The sequence below is a fragment of the Corvus cornix genome, chromosome 4 (assembly GCF_000738735.6).
Source record: "Corvus cornix cornix isolate S_Up_H32 chromosome 4, ASM73873v5, whole genome shotgun sequence".
NCBI lineage: Eukaryota > Metazoa > Chordata > Aves > Passeriformes > Corvidae > Corvus > Corvus cornix.
In genome coordinates, this window is record NC_046334.1 from 31,438,452 (window position 1) to 31,462,520 (window position 24,069).

Here is a 24,069-nt window from a genome sequence, read left to right on the forward strand (position 1 = left end):
TCACCATTCCTGGAGATGCTTAAGAGGTGTCTGGGACTGGCGCTGGGTGATATTGTTTAGGAGTTACAGTGGTAATGCCACGTGATGGCTGGACTTGATGATTTTAAAGGTCTCTTCCAACCTTGATGATTATATGATTCTCTTTGATGCATCTGGCCCTTGTACTGACAGTCCACGTCACCATACTTTCCCTTTGGTGATGTTTTTTCCCCCATACTGAGACACTTGGTTTGGTATCCTCGTGTGTGCTCATATGCTACTAAAAGGAAGTGTCCAGGCCCGCTACTCTCACACCAGGCCCGCGCTCTTCGTGGGCAAGAGCAAAGCTTTAGCTTGGTCACTCGCACCGCGGCGAACGGTGCAAACTCCATCGCTTTGGGGCTCCCGCCCTCCTCCGTGCCCAGGCGCTCCCACGATGGCCGTGGGAGCGCTGGTTCTTCCCAGGCACCAGGACGCCCGAGCAGCGCTCCTGCCACTCGGGTGCCCGAGCGGGCGGGGTGCCCGCGGCCGATGGAGGGCGGTGACCCCTCGGCGGCGCTGACAGACAGCTGAGCGCGGAGGAACACCGCGCCGCCGCGTCAGCGGGCGGGCCTAGATCCGGCCGCTGCCGCCATTTCGCGGGGAGGCAGGCGGGGCGGGACCCGCCGTCAGCGGTGCGCGCCCGCCGCCGAGTCCCGGGGGCCGCCGAGCTCCGGAGCCTGCCGCGACCCTCAGGAGCCGCCAGCAGGAAGAGCCGCACAGCGGCCCCGAAGCGGCGGCGCCCGCGGACAGCCCCAGAACCTTCCTTCCCCTGCCCCGCCCGTTCCCCTTGGTCCCGCCCCTCGGCCCCGCCCCCGGGAGCCGTTGGCGGCGGCGTGCCGGCCCCAGCCCCGCCTCCCACCCTCCCGCGGCGTCCGGGCCTGGCCAGCGGAGGCGGCAGCGCGGGGCTCTCTCGCCCTTCCTCTCTCGCTCTCCCCCGGGCGGGCGGCGCCTCTCGGCTCTCCCCGCACCTCGCACCCTCTCCCGGCCGTGACGGGCGGCGGCGGGCGGAGCGCTCCCCCGGCAGCCTCACGGCCCCGCTGCCCGCAGGCAGGCAGGACTCCGGGCGGCCGGCCGGTCGGGCGCCCCCCCGGCTGTTTCCGGAGGAAGGAGAAGAGCGGCTGCCCCCTCCCCCCTCTCCGCCTTCCTCCCCGTTCTTCTCCTCCTCCTCCTTCTCCTCCTCCTCCTCCCTCCCGGCCCCCCGAGCGGAGCGCGGAGTCACCGCGGCGCGTAGACGGGCCCGGCACTCGCACACACACAATGGCGCTGAAACGCATCAACAAGGTGAGTGAGCGCTGCAGCTCCTCCTCCTCCGCCTCTCCCCCCTCCCCCTTCATTGCTTCGCCCTTCTTTTTATTGTTATTTTTTTGGGTGTTTTTTCTTCCCCTTCCCCCATCGCCCTCCCCCCCTCGCCCCTGGAGGAGACGGGCGCGGGGGGAGAGGCGGAGGCTGGAGAGGCTGGGAAGCGGAGGCTCCTTCCGGCGGGGCCGCGGCCCGGTTGGGGTGGCGAGGCCGCTCTCTCCGGGCCTGAACTCGGAGGTCGGCCCCGGCCCCTTTCTGAGGGCGGAGGCCTGGGGGGGTGGGGGTCGGGGAGAGGCAGGTCCCGGGGCCGCTCGGATGTCAGCGCAGCCTGGTGTCGCTGCCGCTGCCCTTCCGCCGAAGCCGGCCCGAATGGCCCCGGCCCGTGTGTGCCGGAGGGTTTCGGCTCGATGGCGGCCGCTCCCCGGGGCAGCAGCTGGGCCCCTCGGCCGGGTTCTCCCCTCTGCTGTGCAACTTCTCTCCCGCATTGTAAGATGGCGGCGGGTCCGCCTGGCCCGGGCCCTTTCCGGGATCCTTCGCGTTCCGCAATAAGGAGGCACGGAGACACGGAGCAGCCGCCCGCGGTGCCGCCGTCGCCCCGCGGTCGCCTCTCTCCGCCGCCCCGGGGCCCTCTGGACCCCCGGGGATCCATCGCCCCTCTGGGAATCGCTTCCCCCCGCGCCCGACGGGAGCGCGCTGCGCGCCGCCGCCTCCCCCCCGTTGCACAATCGGAGCCGGGTGGAGTAACTTCGCGGCGGCTAACTCGGAAAAAATGCCGAGGTGATGAAAGTTTGTTGGTTTGGTTTTGGTAGTTCTTTTTTTTTTTTTTTGGTTGGTTTGTTTGTTTGTTTGGTGGTGGTTGTTTTTTATTAAAGCTCTCCCAGGGTAAGAAGGCTCCCGGCGTGAGGTTGCGCCTGGGTAGGTTTAGGTTTTCTCGGCAGGTTTGAGAATTGCTAGGATGTAATGGTAAAACGCGATGGGAGCGCAGCGGCGTTACCGGGAAGTCGCTGTTGGTCTGTGCTCCTTCCTACGCGAGCTACGTGGAGCATTTACGTGTTTCAAGAGCTCAGAGGAGTTTCTTGGTCATCTCATAGCCTGCCAAGATGGCAGAACGTCAGTGTGTCCTGAAACCGGTGAATTTAGGTGCACAAAACACCTTTTGTAGACAGTGTGTAAACTTTATGCTGCCTGTTAGTCTCGCTTTAATTTCACGCAGTGCTTGTCGTATTTTAGACAAAATGACCGGGTTTTATAATGTTTTTTTGTTAATGGATAGTACTATTAGCCTCGAAAATTTTCAATCCGTTCTGGATAGCTAGCTGGATGGATTGTCTTTGAATTATGGCTATGCTCTGGCAAGAATTTCAAAACAATTCCTTTTGAATCTGCCATCAGAACTTGTTCCCTGTATAAGTGGATGATATCACTTGAGTTGAAACACAGCTAGGATACTCCCTGGTATGCTTTGTCATCAACTCATGCTTATGAAACACGTTCAGGGGCTGCAGGTAAGAATTTATTGTCAAACGTAAACTAAGACAAACCCCCACTTATGTAGTAATCAGGTGGTCAGAACCTGAAAACGATTCAGCATGACTCTGGAACCAGTAAGTCATCTCTCTGACTTCAAGGTTTTGGCCTGTTATGTACAATCTCTTTTCCTATATTGGTCCTTACACTATTGCACTGTGTAGTAGCAAGGTTCTTCCTTTACTCAGTGCAAGAGTTTAGGATTGGGAAGATAGTTGAGTTAGGGTTTTTTCTTTTTGCCTTTTTTTTTTGTGTGTGTGTTTGGGTTTTTCTAATCAATTTAATCACACCACACTACAAGATACACTTCCAGATTCACACAGAGTTTGCAGTTTTTATTTTTGTATTTGCAAGTTTGGAAGGTGAACTTTATTTTTAGACTGAAACCATTCTTTGCACATTGCTTTATTTCCAGTACTGGTTTCCAGTACAAATTTGTACTGGGGTTGATGCTGACATAAAAAAATAGCAGGGCCAGTTCTGTAACAAAATCGTTGTGAATGTAGTTTTAATCCTGTCAACCAGTAAAGCCCAGAGAGAATGGCATTGTCACTCGTAACCTGGGATTCCCTGTCTTCCAATTGTAAGATCACAGATCAGACCTTGGAACTCTCTGCTTCCTTGTAGTATGTTGTTGGCAGTAGATGAGAACAGGTTAAAGAGAGACCAGGACCTCAGAACACTCTGATGACACATAGCTGATTTAGTTTGTTATTACTTGTCAGGACTAGAATTGATTGTCTCCTGCAGCAGATGACAACCTGAATATACCAGTGAAGGTATTTTCAGTCTGTTTGGCTGACTCCCTCTTTGTGGACTTGATGTATCAAGCAGAATAACATTCTTTATTATACTGGGTAAACTAGTCTTTGAGACTCTGTTTAGTGTGCGTACCTTTAATCTGAAGTCTGTTACACACTCAGAATACAACCACTCTTAAGACATAACTGGCAAATTCTACTTCTGATTTGAAAGTGAAAGTAAAGGAGTATTTGTGTTGGTTTGTCAGCTTCTAGAACACCCTGTATAAAGCGCTCCCCAAACTGAAGTAGTTGTCAGGTACACAGCCAATTCCAGAAAGATTCTTGTTATGCTGGAGCTTGTCATGGCATCAGTGCCATCTGCTCTGAGTGCAGCTTGCGTTCGGTTGGCAAAACTCTTTGATATGGCTCGCTTTGCAGTTGTTTTATTAAAACAAGCAAGTTCTTTTACCATGGAATAATGTGAGCCTGCATCTTAAAATTGTTTTCTTTCCTGAGGATGAAATTTTTTCCCTGCTTTTTTTTTTTTTTTTCTCCTCAGAATTGTCAAGAGATTCATGGTAATTTATGAGCTTGTATGTAAATGCTTGCTACATGCTGTGGCACATTGTCTTGGTCTGAAGTGTCAGTGGTGCCTGCTAAAAACACATCCTGTAATTGCTGCAGCATGCTGGAGCTTCCGATTCAAATGGTGATGATCCGGTAGCAGGGAAGCATTTATGTAGGAGTAGGGAATCAGGAGTGCGTAAAATTTGAAAAACTTGGAAATGTGACATCATTTATACACATCCATTTTATCACTGCTGTATGCGTCCATTAAAGTGAGGTCATATAAGTGGCCTAAGTGATCTTGATAGGCTAAAAATAGAATTAATACAGGAGATGTATGCATGAAATGTCTCATCTGTGTAATCCTTAAGAAAGCTTGTGCCTGCTGTGTTTTATGGCCGTTTGATTAAGCATAGCACAAGCCAGCATCATTAATTTGGAATAGTTTATTAGAAAATCTTAAGTGGAGTTGGCATCCTGCAAGCTAAAGGCTGAAGGTGGCAAAACTATTTATTGCTACTTAGGTACAGATAGAAGGCTTCCATTGACAGTGGTGGTGACCGAATAACTGTTTCCCTCAGGCTATATCCTCCAGCACAGTTCCTAGATGTATAATTAATTGCAGCTTTAACCCCCCCTTCTCCAGATGCTCCTAGTAAGAAATGCTGCTAACCCTGGAAATTAGTATTTTTCAGAGATTGGGTGTAATGTGCATCAGTGAGGACTGCATGGAAATCTGCATTAGTTTAACTGAAGTTGAAGAGTTACAAAGCCTGCTTATTACTTTATTTTTAAACTGCTGCTTTTTTCTTTTGGACTTGGTTTGAATTTTTTTTTTTTTAAATCTATGTAAAGCTGGTTGGAATTATGTTTTCTTCTCTGGATGAAACCCACAACACTTTTGGGGGCAGTCTTGGATTTTGTTTGCTGGGCTTTTTCAAAATAGTTGAATAACTTGAAGTTACGTGATTGAACTCATGCTTTGAATGAATGTCTAGAAATAAGTCTGAATTTGTGTGTTCAGGGGCTCGGAAAGTCAAGATGAGCTAGCTTATGAAATTCAGTTGATGTAAACTTAGTTGCTTTAAACCTTTAATGCTTTAAACCTTTGTAAATGCTCTCTCTATGTATCGAATTAGCTTTTTTTGCTGTAATTTCACCTTAACTGTTGTGAATATCCAGGGCTAGACTAAGCCCTGTCTTAAGTAGGTAATTCAGTGCAGCTATCAGACTCGGTGGTTAGAAGGGGTCACATTGAACCAGAAGGTAGTGCTTGGTTTTTAAATCATGATATTGCAGCAATGGAGTTTGGGAAGCCCTAGTGTTCAAGAACTTAAATGTTGTTCAAAAGTCAGAATAAAATATTTAGCATTAGATGAAAGCTGTCATCACGTAAATTCTGTTTAAGATTTAGCTTATCCAAATAAAAGTGACATTTCTACTATGAAATTGATATCATTAAAATGAAAATAATGTTTCTTAATTGGGTATATTTGGTACTCTCTATTGAAGACCAGCATTTATTAATAAAGTATTGGATGTGTTTTAAGAACTAGTCGTATTTTTATGGGAGAGGAAAACTGATGCTTCTTTAGCTAGAAAGTGGACTGCGGTAACTTAGATTTCTCTTGTGAATTGAACACAGTCCTTGTGAACAAGTTCCCAGTCAGCATAGAACTTTAAATGTATGCATTGGAGTGGGAAGAGAATGGGGATTGTTATCTCACTTAAGTGATTCACAGAACTTCAGAGATCAATATTCCATTAGATGTGTACTTCTTGCATACTTTAAAAAGAGTCCTCCAGTATATAAAGGATTTAGGTGGGATAATCTATACAGAATAAAAAGGTTGGCCAGCTCTTACGATGTTTATGATCATTCCAGCTTTTAGAGATCTGGTTTTGAAAATAAATCTGTGCTTTTGCTGTTATTCCTAGTGTGAGTTTCTTCTACAGAAGGCCTGGTGTGGAACTCCACAGAGTGGAGTTCAACTTCCCTTCAACTTCCTGCCCAGTCTGTAACCAGTTCTGAGGCTTTTCTCTGGGCTCATGGGGAAGGGAGTGGAGAAGGATGTAAACAGCTGTAAGCGGCAGCTGTTGGATACTGAGCAGCGAACTGCCTCTTGCTAAAGGCATCTCCCTGTGGAGGCCAGTTCCAGCCTGGTGTTATCCCCGTGGATGTGTTCTTTGCATCCACTGGGTTGAACTATTGGAGGACAGAGAGCATGGAGGTTCTTACTGTTCTCTGAGATGTCAAGTGACAGCTGGTAAGGAGAAGTGGGAAAGAGTTGAGCTTTTGTGTCATTCAGATTAGGGCATTGATACATCATCCCTGATAAATTTTTCTGTTCTAAATAGGAAGGTTTTGCCACTTTAACTGTCTGCCCTGTGTTCTTGTGTAGGTCCCTCCCCTGGGCATCAGAGCTGGCAGATGGGAACTTGCAGTCTGCACTTCAGCATTAGGTCTGATCTCTCAGAATAAGCTGACTTTTGTCGATGCTAAAGCTTACGTTGCAAAGGCTGAGTTACAGACATTCTTTCCTGTGATTGATTCGATGTAGTAACCTGACAGTAGAACATGCAGAAAAAATTAAGAAAGGAAAGCAGCAGTGTGAATATGTGTGTGTGTGTATATATATATATATATATAACTGCAGTCAGTAGTGCATTTTTATATGTGGTTGCTTTTTGTCAAGTTGGTTTTATCAGAAGAGAGTCTTAAACTCTGTTGAGTTGCACATGCTTGACAGTTTTGTAAACTTTGGAATATAAATTTAATGCCTCAAACTCCAAATGGAAAATGCAGGAGATTTAAAAAAAAACCTGACTAAAACAGTTTCTCTTCACTGGTCTTCTACAGGGCACTGATCTGATTAAATTTGTAGTTTTGTTGGGGAAGCTTTGCAAAAAAAAATAGTTAAAATTATATCACAAGTTTAAATTGGTGTTTATGCCTTTGGCAACTCTTTATAAAACACTTGGATGTAGACGTGGTTTAATACTGGAAGACAGCATTGCAGGATTCAGGACTGAAAGCTAAATAGGTAGGGGGATTTTTACCAACAGTAAAAATTATGTATTAAATTTTCGTGTAAAGGAAGCATTTGTTCTGAACCTCTTCCCTTTGAGACGTATGATGCACTAGACATCTTCAAGATCACTTGCAGTTTTTTCCACTGAAATTGTGATGGGTTTTTATTCTGGTCTTAAGAAAGCAAGATTGGGAGGATTGTGAACTGCTTTGCAAATGTTACGGCCGAGTAGAAAAAGAAGGTGACCAACATTTAAACCTTTCCACAAGCATCTGGACACCAGAGTTACAAGCTGAACTGAGTGCAGTGCTTTAGGTCTTTCTGATGGGAAGGCATGAAGATGGTGTTAAATGCTCAGTTCTCTGTAAGATAGAGTTAGGTTGGCCAGGTGTTCATCACCTCTGTGAGCTCTTCTAAGTTTCTAATAAATACAAAAATGTGCACTGCAGTACTTCTCAACCTTTGTTGGCCTATTTGAGAGAAAATTCTCTTAAATAAATGCAAAGTTTGTTTTTTCCTTTTAGCCTTAGTTTTAATGGGTTTTTGCCTTGAATAATATAGGAGGATCTCCTGAATTACAATTTGCCACATGAGCAATGACCCCCTTCCACTCCCCAACTTCAGGATGCAGTCTGTTCATAAAGATGCTTTTAAACTTTTTTTAAAAAAAACCTGTTTCCTCATTTATTTTTTAAGATCCTTCTGTACATCACTATTCTCTAGATAGCTGAGGTGGAATTCAGCTGTAAGAGCCGTTGTACTCCAGATAGTTTTGTGTTTTGTTTTGGTAGTGGTTGGTTTGGTTTTTTACACTGTTGTCTTGGTGTGAGCTGATTTTCTGTGTAACTGTACCTAATCCTGTAGACAGGCCCTTAGAATGGTTATGAAGGGTAGTGACACAAATAGCATAATATGATGGGGTAATTGTATGCTGTTGCTAAGGCAGTGTAGTCAATCCCACATAGGATCCCACAATCTATGGACATAGTTGTGTCCATAGGATACAGCCCTGTGGTATATTGTAATAACTTTCACATACATCTTTGTATTCATACAAAATACAGATTGGTGAAAGTCAAATCAGTTTTTTAAAAGGAGACCTGATTTTCAGAGTTTGTTAGGTTACTTAATAAATTTCAGAATAATATAGGAAGCTACCTCTAAACAGTGAATTCACCATGCTGATTACAGACATGGTGTTACTTGTTAGAATATTGATTTGATAACTTTCTGTTACACTGCCCTTGCTTTTTTGAGAACATGAAGAATTCTTGTAGCTTTTCAGAAAGTGCAGACTGACTGATGTTGTGCCCCATTGAGGCCACTTTTCATTTCTACAAACACTTGTCCTGTGCACTCCCAGTCTCCAAAGTTGTTGTTTGTGTAGTCCTGACAAACTCCTGAGAGTCTTCTGTCATATGGAGCGCAGGGTATACAGATGCTGCTTCTTGTTATGCGTCAAATGCTGGTGGCTGAGGTTCTGCTGTAAGTTACTGTGCCCTCGAAAAGCCGAAGGGCAGCATGTTGGGAGGCTCTTGCATAATGCTGCCAAACTGCGGCATCTAAGGAATATTAAGCCAGCATTTGTGTGAAAATGTCTCTCAGAGATGCCCACATTGCATTTCTGAGAGGTAGCCATCAGACCAGAGTGCCTTACTTTGAGTGTAAACTTCTTTCCAACTGCATCAGTTTACATTTGTCTGTACTGAATTTCATCTGTCCCTTTGTTTCCCAGTCATTCTGTTTCATTTAGCAAGGTGCATCTTGGTGTTTCTCGTGTGGCCTGTTTATACTAGTTACCCTCTTCTCAGAGGGCTGCATTGTAGTCCTGGGCTACAGAACCAAAGATCACTGTGGTTCTTGCAGGAAAAATCTCCCAAGGGAGCAGCATGCTAAGTTTCAGTGTCCAGTATTCAAAAGCTTGGAAATGGCAGAATTAAAATACCCAACTATCACTGAATGGCTCAGTAGTTAACCAGTGCTTCATTTCACACTTTCCCCTCCAATGTACTTTAGTCAATGTACACAGTCCTCCTTCTGCACTGAGCATAGGAGTGTTTTAATAAGGTCTGCTGTTTTCAGGATATGGTAATTGTTATGATACCTCAGAATTTATGTGTGTAAAGCAGTCAGATTTTCTTCATCTTGAGTAAGACAGCTTCTGTGGTTTTGGTTACTTTAGGGGAAACAAACCATACTTTGGAATTCAAAGCACAGCTCTACAGGTATGCAGTTGCCACCTCTTTTTAAAGTTTGTTCTGAAAGCCTTTAGGGAGTGACCAGGAAAGCAAAGTCTGTAACTGTATTCCTTTTCCAGGTGGATCTGTCCAACGGCTCTGCAAAACATTGGAATAAATAGAGAGCCATTTTAGTTTCAGTGACTGAAATTTCCCAAAAACCATTACCTGCATTGTACACCTTCCAGATTTCAGAACAGATGAGAACAGTTCTAGACAATACTCTCTTTCACAAATGGCTTGTGTACTGAAAAGGTTCTTTGAAGAGATAGTAGGTAGTCACCTGAGTAGTTCGTGTCACAGTCCAAGTACACCGAGTGACTTCATTACAGTGGCACAGCAGTCTGGCATTTCCTTCCTTGAGTGCAAGGCTTAAAACATGACTATTTCTATGTTTGTCTTTTATTATACCACGAAGGTAGCATGGTTAGACATTGTACAAACAGTATGTGGGGTGTAGGCTGAAAAATCCAGTACTAAGGACTGAAGGGAGAACCATGAAAAATACAAGCAGAATAGTCAAAATAGGGAGAATCACAACTCTTAGATTCCTAGTTATGTTTTGGATTTCTTAAAAACCGTTCTGTGCTCTTTGTCTTTGCTGTTTTCTCAGACTGCTTTTCATATGTTTCCTCTGCAGAGTTGCTTTAATGTCCTTTTTTAATCAAAAGGAACCTACATCTTTCTGTATCTTGCACTGCCATTTCACATTGCTTTTATCTATTTATTGTTAGCCAAAAGGCCAGCTTGTTTGAAACTGATAATTTTCTGCTGGTTACATTTGTTTTGTGTCTGTTATACCATTGGTTTCTTACTCAGCTTAGAAATCCACATTCAGTGTCCTTTCAACTTACTTTCTGCTTCCAGGTGTAATTAATTTCTATGCTGAAACGAATGTTTCAAATGCAGGTGTGTGGGATGAGGCAGTAGTTCTTTGCTGCTTGACACTTCTTAATCTTCAAACAGGCTTAAGTGTTCTTCCCCTCCTTTTATAGCTGCTTCCAATCCTTCCTTCTTTTTTAAAGCTGTTTTCAGCTGTGAGCTAATGAGTAAGACTAATGCAGTGCTGAATTTTTGGTTGCCTAGAGTTTGAAATATCCTGTTTGACGCATCATTAGACAAGCAGTCAAGTTAATAAATGTTGATTTTTTTTTTTTATTGGCCCGAGTGTTCTTTTTTCTCTTTGTCCTTTTTTGGTTGGATTGGTTGGGGGGGATGGGGGGGGGATTGTGTGGGGGTTTTGTGTTTGTGGGTTATTGATTTGGGGTTTTTTTAACTTCTGATTTAACTGCGTATCACCTTTCATGCCCTCTAAGTTACTTTCTGGAAATGTAAAGCAAATTAATCTGACAGTGCTTTCTTGACTACAACTCAGAAAGCTTCAGTATGTGATTTTAACAAAAACGTGTATTACAAATCAATATTAAATGTAACTGTGAGTTAAGGCCTGTGGAAGACAATCCTCAGTCATTCTGGCGGGAGTGATCTTCTGTCACTCTGTGTTCAAGTCAGCTGTTACTATCATTAAAAGTAAGGCCTGGCTATTTCCAGTGTAAACTAAAAAAGTGTAGTAGTGCCACAGGGAGTATGGAATCTGACAAATGGGAAGAAAAGAAGCTGGTGCAGATGCTGCATTATTTGGTACCTTGCAAGAAGGCAGCTTGGTAGGCACCAGGCTGTCATTTCTTACAGAATTTTCTGGGACCTGAAAACTTCTGGGTTTTGGCTCATGCATGTTTGGATGAGATATCCTTTGTCATTCTTTAAAGTTTCTTCATTCTTTAAATGGCTTCTGTAATCTTTTAAATAGCTGGTGGAGGGGAGTTGTTTGAGGGATTTTTTTTAGCAGCTTTTCTGTCAAGAAGAGAGAGATACTTCTGGTTTTATTATAGGATCATAGTCCTGCATTCGCACTCACATGTCAAAGTTTTGAATCCTCACTTGAAGCTCAAGCCATATTTTCTTTGTTAGTTATGATTATATTGCTGCAAAACAAGCAGGTTAGTTAGCTTTTTTAAGCTTTTTTTTCTTGAAAGTACTGGTTTGGGTTTTTTTGTTAGCTTTCTGATAAATAAATATATAGTGAAAGAGAAGTGAGGAGATAAGAAATGGGGCTGTTTCACCAATGAAACTGAATCTTGCTAGAAACTTAATGTGAAACTGGCAGAAGACAATGGTACTGAATTTGTGTTAGAGCACATCTGTTTGTTGCAGTGGTGGGTTCTGCTGCTCTATTTCTCTCTGTTCTCCAAAACTCTGTTGCAGCATTGTGCATGTATTGCTCCTTGTCTGTGTTACATTGCTGGTGCCCTCTTAACAGCAGCATTGGTGCTTACTCTTTTAACAGTGTTCTGATCTGTAAAATGCTCAGTGACTAATCATCCTTGTGGAGAGGTAGGAACTATCACAACTTTATATTTGGAAACTGGGACACAGAAATGGTGACATGCTGGAGCTGCACCGGAAACGTCTTGCAGTGACAGAGACTGCTGGTCATGGTTGTAATTCAAGACTAATCCTTTCCGATAGGTGCATAGCGTGTCACTCCTCACCAAATTTGGTTTATTGTTTCTTTGTAAAGTCTTTCACATTTGCTGCTTGGGAGTTTTGTTTTGGTTTTTCTTTTAAGCCTCCTCTAAAGTGAAAAACTGTAACAACCGATTCCAGGCAAATGTGGGTTCTACTTTGGGGATTTTAAAGAAAATTTGGGATATAGCTTAATACCTTTTAAGAAAGGGAAAGCACTATTGAAAACATGTTAACAAAAAGAAGCAAAGTTGGAGAAGTAGGTATGGCAGTAGAAGGAGTATGAGAAGCAGGAAGCTCTTATATGTAGAAATACTACATATTAAATATTTTTTTGTTATGGAATCATTATTCCTGATTGCTAAGCTGAGAAGGTAAGTAGGTTTGTATTTATATTGCTCAGTGGGAAGTTTTACAGAAGCTCCTTCCTTTCCTTGAACAGAATGCTTCAGCTGCACTCCAGACCTCACAGCCCACGTGCCTCTGCTTGTTCAGTTTCCAGTTATTCCAGTTTGCCTGTTGGATTCAGTAGAGTTGTAGCTTTCAGAAGGAGGTGCTTTTTAAAGTTACTGAGAACTTTGCACTCCCTTGTTGCAAAAAGCCTCCCCTCTTTGTGTAGATGTGAAGTATCACTCACTTAACAGAGAGATGAAGTAAGTCTGGTGTTACTGTGAGCCAGGGTTTGCTTCATTTTTGCCCAAGTTCTTCCACAGCCCTTCACACACTCTGCTGAAGCAAACAGCTTTACTGCAAACTTTTCTGACCATAGTACCCCAGGGAAGCAAGTACCAAGAACATGTGCCACCTCAGCTTTTTTTCCCCCAAATTTAGTGGGTGAATTACTTCCTCTTTCTGTGGGTGAAATGCCAACTGGTGTATCATTTGTTCCCAAAATTATCTGTATATTGAACTGCTTTGATTAGCACAACTAGGGTTTTTGGTTTTTTTTTACTGAAGTGTTTTAGACCAGACAAAACTTTAGTCCTTTCGTTAATGAAGGTCACTGCTACTTTGTTATCTCGAACAGTTCAAGCAGTTAAAAGGAGTAACTCTGTGTAGACATAAATTTTGAAATTACTGGAGTCTGGAATATTGAATCTCATTTGTTTCAGCTTTTAAATTATTTTTAATATTACCAAAGGGGTTTTTGCACAAATGTTTCACTGGAACTTACTAAATTTAATGTGTGTCTTACATCTACAGTTACTTTTCCTGGTTGAATTACTGATGTTGAATTACTAGTTTTCCTGCTGTGGTAGAATACCTGTTTTTATCTTGAGTACTGAATACTTGTTTCTCTGAAGATAGTAGTACCTTTTGAAGAGCTCTCTAGTCTAATGCACATATCTATGACAGTCCACTTTATGCTGATCTTTTCTCATCTTTGTCTTAGTGCTACGCAATTTTACAATTTCATAAATAGTATGAAGAGCCTTTTCATAATTCTTAGTCCCTGTGATAGTTTAAAAAAAACCTCTAGGACCTAAATGTTCTTCCACTATTAAATTAATCATGTAATAGCTTTACAACTGTATTAAAATAATAACGTTTGTGTCTTTCTGCTTATTCTGTTGCTACAGCTTACTTCAACGGACATGATATCTTTTTTCCTCTCAAATTTTGGAAATGATTGATCATTCTTAGAACTGGAAAATACATTTTGATGAGAAACAAGCCTGATTAATAAAACCTGATGTATTTGTTAAATGGAAAAAAATGCCCTGAAAATTTAAAAAAACCTTTCTTTCAGAAGTTTTGTCTACATTTATTGTTTGCCTTTACATGGATAACATAAATCTAACTTAGCAAATTTTTCTGGAGGGTAATGAACAACATATGGACCTAATAAGTGATACTAAATGGCAGAAATCAGTCTATCACAAGGCCCCCCAGTGATACCTGGAGAATGTAGCAAAAAGCATTCTAAATGCATTTGCTGTGATGATCTGGAAGGAGCTGTTGCCCACACTTCTTCAAACAGCAACAGTGAAATGGACTGTACTGCTAACTTCATTGTGCCGTTGCTTATCAAAACTGATACGGTTTCATTTTGTGAAACAGTCTGATGCCAGTGCAAAATGGAAATTTTATTAATTGGAAAGTTCATCAGAATTAACACATGTAGGGAGGGGAAATCCGGGACTAAACGTTCATGGTGTTTCGAGGGAAGGGGATTGGTGTGGGCTTTGGTGGTTTGGTTTTGTTGTTTGGTGGGGGGTGTTGTTTATTTGTTTGTGATTAGGGGTTTTTTTAGTGTATGGACTTGCACATGTTGAAGTGGTGTTATTTCTGTGTTTGCAGGAGCTATCATCTTACCAAAGAACAAGGTGTTTATGTTACAAGAAATATAAGTTGGGTTTGTGTTGGCTTATACTTAGTAAATTTTTATGAAGTGCAGAATTTGTGAAACTTAAAGGATATACATTAGGGTCTTCCCAGGCAAGGGTTAGCTGTCTGGTCCAAATATGCATGTTTCCAGCATAATAGGTATGCCTGGCTTTCTTAAATGTCTTACAAAGTTCTTGGTTTAATGGCTTGTATAGACTTGCTGGAAAAAAAAAAAACTTGTGTGAAACTGTTAATGTATGAAAGAGGGGCTGAATATTTTGCCTTTTCTCAAGACTTCTAGATACCTTGACAAGTGCAGATTTATTTATAGAAGTTCTTGATGCTCTTTTTAAAATCAAAGGAGAGCAGGGGAGAAAGAAGGTGGTTGCTACATGCTTTAACTGAAAGTGTAAATTTAATTTTAAGACACTGTCCAAACAAATGACTTGTGGAGCATTAAAACAATTTAATGCAGAGCTTCTTTGTTTCATCACAGCAGTATTGTTACTGCACAAGGAATCCTCCATCTGAAGTTTCTGTTCCCTCTGTAATGGAGGAGGGAGAGAACTGTTTCTGCAGCTCAGTAATTTTTAATTTTAAAGGTGTAATTGTCTTAATTGTAAAGATTAAAATAAAAAATACAGATACTTTTCCTGATTACAGCACTTGTCAGCCTCTTGAATTTTCCTGTCTGTTTTGATCTTTGGAAGGTACATCTCTGCTGCAGGTGGTGGGTAAAGTGAAATCAAGTTTCGGTGGGTTTTTTTCTTGCTGTTCTTAGTTCTAATGTCAGATGTTACATACAGAATGCTTCCTGTTTCATGAAGACTCATCAACAATTTTCTCTCCTTCCACTTCAGGCTTTTCTAGCTAAGACTGAGTCCTTGTAAATCTTGATCAAGAAGTGGTTAGACTTGCCAGCTTTGTGTGCTGCTTCATTCTTCAGCAGGAGTGTTTTCCACAGTAGTGACATGCATGTATTTGGAAAAGCAGAGTCATTGTAGCTGTTCACTTTCATAATTGGTTTTGGTGCTCCTTTGTCTTTTATAGACATTTTTGATTCTGATCTAGTGGTTCTTAGAGTTGTTAATTGCACATTCTTCTGTGTTTGTACACGGAAAAACTGGTAAAGGTTTTTGCTAGACATGAAGTGAAAATTATTATGTTTGTTTGTTTTCTTAAAGGAACTTAGTGACTTAGCCCGTGATCCTCCAGCACAGTGTTCAGCAGGTCCCGTTGGAGATGACAGTAAGTAACTTTAAGTTTTATGTTTTGCTTTGCTGACTCAAAGCATATCATGCCTAGATAATAATGTGGAGTTTTTCTTTTGTAGTGTTTCATTGGCAAGCCACAATTATGGGACCTGTAAGTATCCTAATTCTTGTGATGTAATGTTAAATGAGTAGTTCCTACTGAGGAGAAAACTGGGGGGTTTTTGGTTTACTTTTGTTAACTCCCCTTAGCCAGCTTAAGTTTTAGAGGTGCTCATTACAGTAAAGGAAAATGAGGGAGGGGAAAAAACCCACCAGTTACTTTGTTGTTGCAATGTTTTTATGAGGACATGTATTTCAGCTGTAATAATCTCTAGAGCAATGTTAGGTATTATCACTTAATATCTAGAAACTTTGTTTGCATTTGACTTTTTCTAAAGTTTTCATCTAGCATGAACTTTGTACTAGGAGCTGGTACTAATGCCAGGAATTCGTTGGGATGTTTTTGTGTGGATCTTAAAAAGGAATCCTCATTTGGTCTGGTATTGTAATGCTTGAAGGAATAGAAGGGGGAAAAAACACTGAAATGTGAGGTTTCAGTTATGACTGGAGGAAAAAAGTCAGTGTTAAATGTTCAGTAAGCATCTGAAACCTGAATGTGACTTTCTCTTCATTAAGGAAGCCAAATGTTTGCTTTTGTTGAAAACAGCCTGGAAGCATTTCACATCTGGAGTTTTCAGGCTGGTTATCTGTATGTAAAAGACAAAACCTTCTGTAACTTGTGAAGACAAGCCTTTGGTAAGGCTACAAAGTAGGAATTAAGTATCAGTGATCCTGAATGACCCTGGCTTTACATATAGCTACAAGTGTGTTATTAGGAGATGGCTATTAGAGGCTTGCTGGACTGGAAAAATGTCTCTTCATCCCAAAGTACTTGGTCCATATTGATTGTAACTAGGTACCTCAAAAAGATAGAACTGTTCAATAGCTGTATTCATGCTTAGATGGCAAGGAGTTTTGTGCACTACACTGGGTGTGATGATTCTATGTGGCTGCATGGTCATGCGGTATTAAGCATTGGTTGAACTTAAATTGGGATTATTATTTTTAGTTTTCCCTTCTAGTTTAATAATATACAGCTCCTTTTTTCCCCTTGTGGTTTTTGTGGTGTCAGAAGGTCTGCGTTCCTGTTTCCAGATTGGGCAGTATCCTGACAGAAGTGTGTCAGGAGTGTGTGGTGTTTGTAGTTCCAGTGCTGCTCTGGTTCTGCCTTTAATAACAGACGGGGATTTTAGAACCAATCATCTGGTCTTTCACCTCTGCAACAGGATATTGTGATTTTCCTGGATAGGTGTATGAGAGCTTACATTGGTTTAACGCATTCTAAGGAGGAATTCCTGTAACTGATAAAATGTATCCCCAGAATATGTCCAGTAAATGAGTTGGTATTTTTTGGCTTCTGAAGGCCTCATATGTTACCCGTTGACCAAATACAAGAGGTTGTATCTTGATCACTAGGTTTCATCAGAGACAGGATAGAGTATAACCTACATGTTGAGGGTTTGACTCCCCTATCTTGTGTCACAGATTTTCATTTTCTGGTATTTAACTACTAAGTACTATGTCATTATTTCCTTACACTGGTGAGATGTTTTTGCAATTAATGTGAGAATTCAATTTACAAATAATGCAGATGTGTACTGTGTATGCCTCAAATTAATTTTCCCTAGCCCTGAGTCCAGAAGTAAAAGCAAAATATTCTTCAGGTTAAACAATGAAATTGTTAGCTCTATTTCAGAAATTTAGTTTTAATTTTGAGTAAAACTTTTTGCGTCTTTCTTCTTGTAACTACTAACTTACACAATCCCTATTTAGTCACTTCAGTTTTTTCTTCTGCTTACTATAATTTTTTTTATTTCCACGTGTTGCTTTACTGCTTGTAGTTGACCTGAATGAATTATCCCAGTAATTCTTTCCTTGGATCAGGGCAATGTAAAATACTCTCTCATACTAGATTACAGTGAATTTCTAATACAGAAAGAGTAGAAAAATTCACTTGAATTACGATTCAAGAATTATTATTCTTTGTCTGTTTGGTGGTGCTGGTAGGATGGGTGGTTGGGTTTTTTTGTTGAGATCTTTTTGGTTTGTTTTTTTTTTTTTCAAGGAACAAAGATTTAGCTGTGTATTCATAGGTTTTCTGCAGGGCTGAAGCTAAGGACAGAATTTAGGAGGGAATGGGAGTCCATGGCCACTCTAAACTCTTGGGTGGTCCCAACAAATAAGCTCCAAACACAGAACTGGAGGTTTTTGAATCTGATGGGACCCCCACTGTTAACATTACTCCTTGAAGCTATCTCAGAAATATTTGAATGCTTTTGCCAAGTAGTCTTGAGTGGATTGTCAGAGCAGCTGGGTTTTATGATGCATTAGCTTGGAGAGGTCCACATGGAAAGTGAGGTGTATGTGTTCTGTATTACTTACCTTAGGAAGCAAGAATTGAATTTTAATTGTGTCTCACTTGTATTGGTGGATTAAACATTTTGGTTGTTTAAACAAATTTCCTCTGCTTTTATTTATATAAAAACAAGATCTTCAGTGGTATTTAGTCCTAAAGATGATAATAGGAGAATTATTTGTTTGCTTTGACAGAACGACAGTCCATATCAGGGTGGTGTATTCTTCTTGACAATTCACTTTCCCACAGACTACCCATTCAAACCACCTAAGGTAAGTATTGCTGTCTCGTTTGTGAAATTAGTGATTTTTAAAGAACTGAGTACAGGACAGAAATTGGAGGCTCTGTATTGTAGTATTGTCAAGTTCTCACTTCTTTTCAGGCATTCTTATGATCTGTTAGATGTCTGGGTCCTGTTCTGACTACCACAGGAATGGGTGTGTTAGCATATTCTTCATGAGCAAATCATGTGTGTGAATTCTGAATGTCTTGAAATATTTGGGTTCGTTTCTGGTTTTCTCAATTGATAGGAAAACTTTTCATTAGCTTTGTGTTAGTATAATAGAATTCTTGCTGAGAGGACTGTCTAGTATTAGTGTAGCTGTTTGGATTGGTCTGTAGGAATGTGACGCTATAGGTAGGGATTAGCTCGCTGAGTGCCTAAAATCAACTGAGAGGGTTATTTGTCAAGAGTTTGGCAGTAATTGCAAAATATGCTCTTTTTTGATAGCTTTATCAGCCACCAGCTTTGTCTTCCAATTTTCAGTCAATATGAAGGTGTACCCTTGGAGTGACTGCAATGTTCGAAGTTCCTTAGCTCTGTGACTTAGCAGTGTTACTGTGGTTTAGGCACTCCTGTTGAGTGTCTTTATCAAAGGCAGCTGGGATTAAAACATTCATACTTGCCCTCTCTCTGATATAGTGCCTGGCAGTGGAAGACTCAGAGCTTGTGGCTTGAGTGCCTTTCCCTGAATTTGATGCAGTTTAACTGCTTAATCTGCTTAATACTGCTTTTAGAGTAAATTGAATTGACTAATAGCTTGACTGAGAAGAATGGGTGCAGTCATTGTCATAGACCGAAATGCACTCTTTGTTTCTTTGTTTTTTGTTGCAGGTTGCATTTACAACAAGAATCTATCATCCAAATATTAACAGTAATGGCAGCATTTGTCTTGATATTCTAAGATCACAGTGGTCTCCTGCTTTAACTATTTCTAAAGGTAACTTTTGTGAGGGAGAAGTTTTTCCATCTTGTGTTGAATACTGTGCTTTTAGCTTTGATTGTGTTAAGTTCTTGCCCATCTCTTTGATTTCCCTTAACTTCCCTTCCATTCCTCATTTAAGTCTATGTTTTGCCAGTTTGATACTGCATTTTTATTGCATATTGGTTTTTGTCCTAACACTTTCTCCTGTGTGGCTGTTTAAGGCCTTGTCTGGCCACTTACTTGCTTCAGTATTCTTAGCAGAGTTTGCCAGCTTGGGCCCAGAGGAATATGCCAGTATTTGGATTGGAATAAGTCTGTGGTGGGGTGTTTGCGCTAAGGCTGAGAAACTGCTTGTTTGGAGCTGCCCATGTAGATACACATGTGCATATTAAATGAAAGATTAATTTAAAGTCAGTTTTTAATAATGAGATTTGAATAATTTTTTCATTCTGTCTGGAATTACATGCATAGTTTTATTGGCATATCTGGTAGATGAATAAATCTGTTATTGATACTTACTGCTTTCTGCCTTGGTACACTGGCATTGCATTACATTACTTCATGAAGTAAGTTTACTGATCCTACTTCATGATAAATTGATGTTGTGTTGCAAGAGAAGATTTGTGGCTTTCCTCATTTTACTACAGTAAATAACAGATAATTCTCAAATATTTTCATGATGATCCAATTGTTTTGCCTCAAAGCCACTGGTCACTGTGGCTTCAAAAGATCCATCAGAGTGCCCTTTTGTCTATAAAACCCGTAATTCCTGTCTGTCCAAACAGTCAGTTTGTGATTTGAATGTGGATTCCCTACATTTTAATGCTTCGCTATTTTCTTCTAAAGCTTCTGTGAGAGTGGAGGATGAAGTCCTCATAGCTGCCTACAACAGTGTTGCTCTTGAGTTTACAACATACGTGTAGTTTTTTCAGTGCAGACCAGGATATTCTTACCTTATGTACAACAAATAAAGACTACAATCTGATTTAAAAACTTAAATTTGAAGATTTTCTAGTTGTAGAGATAGGAACCATGGGTATGCTGTTCATCAGAGTACATAATGTGCTTTTGTTGGCTGCTGTTACATCATAGTACAGGGCACAACAGTGCTGTTCTCGTGTACATACTGCCAACTGTACGTATTGGGAAATAGGAAGCAAATAGTTCTTACAAACCTTTAAGTTAGTCTGGGCTTTTTACTTAAGAGTGAGTTATGAATTTATTTTGGCTTTTTTTTTTACAGTTCTCTTATCCATTTGTTCACTGTTATGTGATCCAAATCCAGATGACCCACTAGTGCCAGAGATTGCACGTATCTATAAAACAGACAGAGACAAGTAAGTACAGAATTGCACAAGACTAGTATTTTAGCAGACTTTGTAAGAGTGCATTGTCAGGCAGCAGTTGTGTTCAGTGAGCCTTTTGTGAAGATCTGAGATGGAGAAAACTTGTGTGTCAAAGAAGTGAGTAGTGCATAATTTAAAAACAAAGGAGCTGAGTATCTTTGAAGTTGTGGGTGAAGGAGACATCTTTTTCTCACATGCGTGGAAGTATTTTACAGTATATATGTTGCCTATCTTTTTCATTACCATGCATAAATCTAGTTAGATCTTAATAATGAAGAAAAGAGAGCTTTTTGTTGTTTTGATGCCTTCATTCGGCAGCAGCTTGGCCTTTAATTTTGGTTTGTCCCTTGAAAATGGGCAGCAGAACATTTTCCCCATCTCTGTTGCAATGGCTTTATTTTCCTTAGGTATCTTTAACATTTTGCACAGATAGAACTATATGAAGCAGATTTGGGGGGGTTTATATATATTAATGCTAAATATATTTGTCCAATTAGGTACAATAGGTTAGCAAGAGAGTGGACAGAGAAATACGCTATGCTGTAGGGTAAGAATATTTGCAAATTACAGTGCATTTAACAAAATGGAAATTTGTCAGCACTTGGGTGCTGCATGCTCTAAGGCACTGGATTAACTAACAGATAATGGATGCACCAGTTACTGAACCTGGAAATTTAACAGCTTGATCTGTGGTTAGTGTGTAATGTATTGGCTAGTCACTATTTCTCACAGATACTACTCTTGCATGGCCAAAAAAAAAAAGTTAGTATGAAGTAATTATTGAGTTCTGAGCCAGGTTGTCAACTTGTTCTGGTAAGTATTTACCCAGATTTTGTCAGAATTTGGTTCAAAGTGATGCCCTGTAGCGAGACCTCATATGTAGACAGGAGTGAATTCAGACAATCCAAATTTCAATTATTTTTAATCAGCAGTCTGTCTTTCACATATAAACTAGGAAATGTATGGGGATTGTGTTCTGCTTGTATAGTTAATAATTAACTTCTTACTGACAAGCATGGAGTTAAGTGTTAACTAATTGTCAGCTCAGTTCCTGTGGAAGTAGTGTACTTCAAATAGTCTTTTAATGTCCATTTAAAATTTTGAGCAGTATATTCATGTGGAAAGAGTATTCAGTGCAATGAAATGTTCAGTGTTGTTTTTCTTTAAAATTGGAAATTTGACATTTTGTGTCCAGTGATGATATTAACCAAATAATCTTTACTTACGGCATGTGATATACTGTAATCTTAACCTAAGAACAATATTCAAATAAAATACCTTGTTTCTTCTATCCCAGATAGTCTCTGTTCCTTTTCTTTCTGTCATTTTTTAATAACAGACTTCTAGCAAATTTGTTTGTCTTGAATTTAAAGTTTTTCCTAAAAACCAGAGAATATCCTAAGTGGTCTAGGGAGGGAATTGTTCACATTTTTGAGTTCAAGTATGTCTTGGTACAGAAAGAGACTTCTCACAGTGTAAAGACAGTAGGGAGATGGGAATAAAATCATACTTAATCATAACTGTTCAGGATATTGTCATTTTCATGCTGATGTTAATTCAATTCCTGGTTTTGTTTGCAGGTACAACAGAATATCTCGGGAATGGACTCAGAAGTATGCCATGTGATGCTACCTTAAAGTCAGAATAACCTGCATTATAGCTGGAATAAACTTTAAATTACTGTTCCTTTTTTGATTTTCTTATCCGGCTGCTCCCCTATCAGACCTCATCTTTTTTATTTTTTTGTTTACCTCCTTCCATTCATGCACATGCTCATCTGAGAAGACTTTAGTTCTTCCAGCTTTGGACAATAACTGCTTTTAGAATCTGTAAAGTAGTTACACAAGAACAATTGCCCAAGATTCAGATTTTTTTTTTTTAATGGAGCATGTGTATTATGTGGCCAATGTCTTCATTCTAACTTGGTTATGAGATTAAAAACAAACATTCCTCACTGCTCTAACAGATACTGAAGATACCACCTGAAGGGGGGAGGGGAGATGGGTGTTCAGTTTTCTCCCATCTAAGAAGTAACATTGCTGTACCAACATCCATCGTGTTCCAAACCTTCCAGTGTTAGGGAACTGAGGTTTTATTATATACTTTTGCTCATAACTGATATGTCTGGAGAATTGGTACTGAATCTATAGCATCAGCAGAACAGAAAATGTGATGTATCTTATGCATGTCAATAAAGGAATGACCAGTTCTTGTTTTACAGAGAATGGAAATTGGAAGTCAAACATCCCTTGTATTCCAAAATAGGGTTTAAGAACATTTTTGTAATTCATTTAAATTTTGTTAGGAGGCTTGGAGCTATTAGTTAATCTGTCTTCCAAAACACTGTTTAATATAGCACTGAATAAATGATGCAAGTTGTCAATGGATGAGTGATCAACTAATAGCTCTACTAGTAATTGATTTATTTTCTTCAATAAAGTTGCATAAACCAATGAGCTAGCTGCCTGGATTAATCAATATGGGAAACAAAATCTTTTGTAAAAGCAAAGCTGGTTTTTGTATATACTGTTGGCATTTGCCTCATTGTTTAACATCAAATAATGATGTAAAGTTCAATAGAGTGACTTTTCTGCCATTTTCAGTTCTAATGCTCAGTCTGTTGCAGGTTGGCACATTGCTCGGCCTGGTGGATGCAGAATTAATAAGCTAACATAGTTGTGTAGCCATAGTAGGGGGCTGCACTTGGTGCTGGGAGCCCAGTGTTCAAGGATGGACTTGGGACCCAGCAGATCTGAAGTGGTGTATTGTGGAGATAATTCCTGATGCACCTGTGTTTGCTGACTGAGAACCTTTTTCTTCACCTTGTAAACTTGACAACTGAAAGATCTTAATGTGGGGGTAATGATGAGGCAAAAAAAATTATAAAATAAAGTACTGTTTTGATGTGGGAATTGTCATGAGGCTGTGTTGAAGTGACTTTACTATGTGGGATGTTCGTTACCATTGAAAAGGACTTGTTCAGCCATGCTGCCATTTACATTGATGACTATTTTAATGCAACAGACACTTTCTTCATGTCAGGTGACTAAACGTGAATAAAGACTCATTGCTATTGGATTTTTGTTCTACAAGAAACATTGTCTTGTGCCATTAGTTTATCTTTCAGCAACAAGGGCATTATTAAACATCTGACTCTTTCCTCCCCTCTTCCTTCATATTTTTCCTTGTTTAATCTTTTTGGTCTCCATTCTTAACATCCATAGCTTCATTTTCTCTAGTCTTGTACTATCACTTTATTGTGCATCTGTGACTTCTCACTGGCACCACTTTTGCACTGCTTATAGTTATGTACCTTCTGATTCCTTGTCCCCACATGGATGTGGAAAGCTAGATGTAAAATAAATGTTAAACCTTAATTTTTATAAAAATTTGAACATGTGGTTCGGACATGGTTTGTTCTGGCTCTAAGCTATGAGAGTGAACTTGAAATTTTCAAGTTAAGTTGGCTTGGAATTTAGAAACCTGGGCTCTCTTTAGCAGTACATGCTTCAGTGACAATTTATCAATTTATTGATAAAGTTGCAGTTCATTTCTGCTTTGCTAACCAG

General features: G+C 40.6%; 1 protein-coding gene across 1 annotated transcript; it reads left to right on the forward strand.

Moving 5' to 3' along the window:
• The first annotated feature begins 637 nt into the window (after positions 1-637).
• UBE2D3 (ubiquitin conjugating enzyme E2 D3) lies at positions 638-23,578 on the forward strand. Its single transcript, XM_039550791.1, has 7 exons — positions 638-1,302; positions 15,465-15,528; positions 15,614-15,645; positions 18,144-18,221; positions 19,064-19,169; positions 20,398-20,491; positions 22,081-23,578. Exons 1-7 carry the CDS (start codon positions 1,279-1,281, stop codon positions 22,124-22,126), a joined length of 444 nt encoding a protein of 147 aa, XP_039406725.1. The 5' UTR covers positions 638-1,278; the 3' UTR covers positions 22,127-23,578.
• Positions 23,579-24,069: the final 491 nt, after the last annotated feature.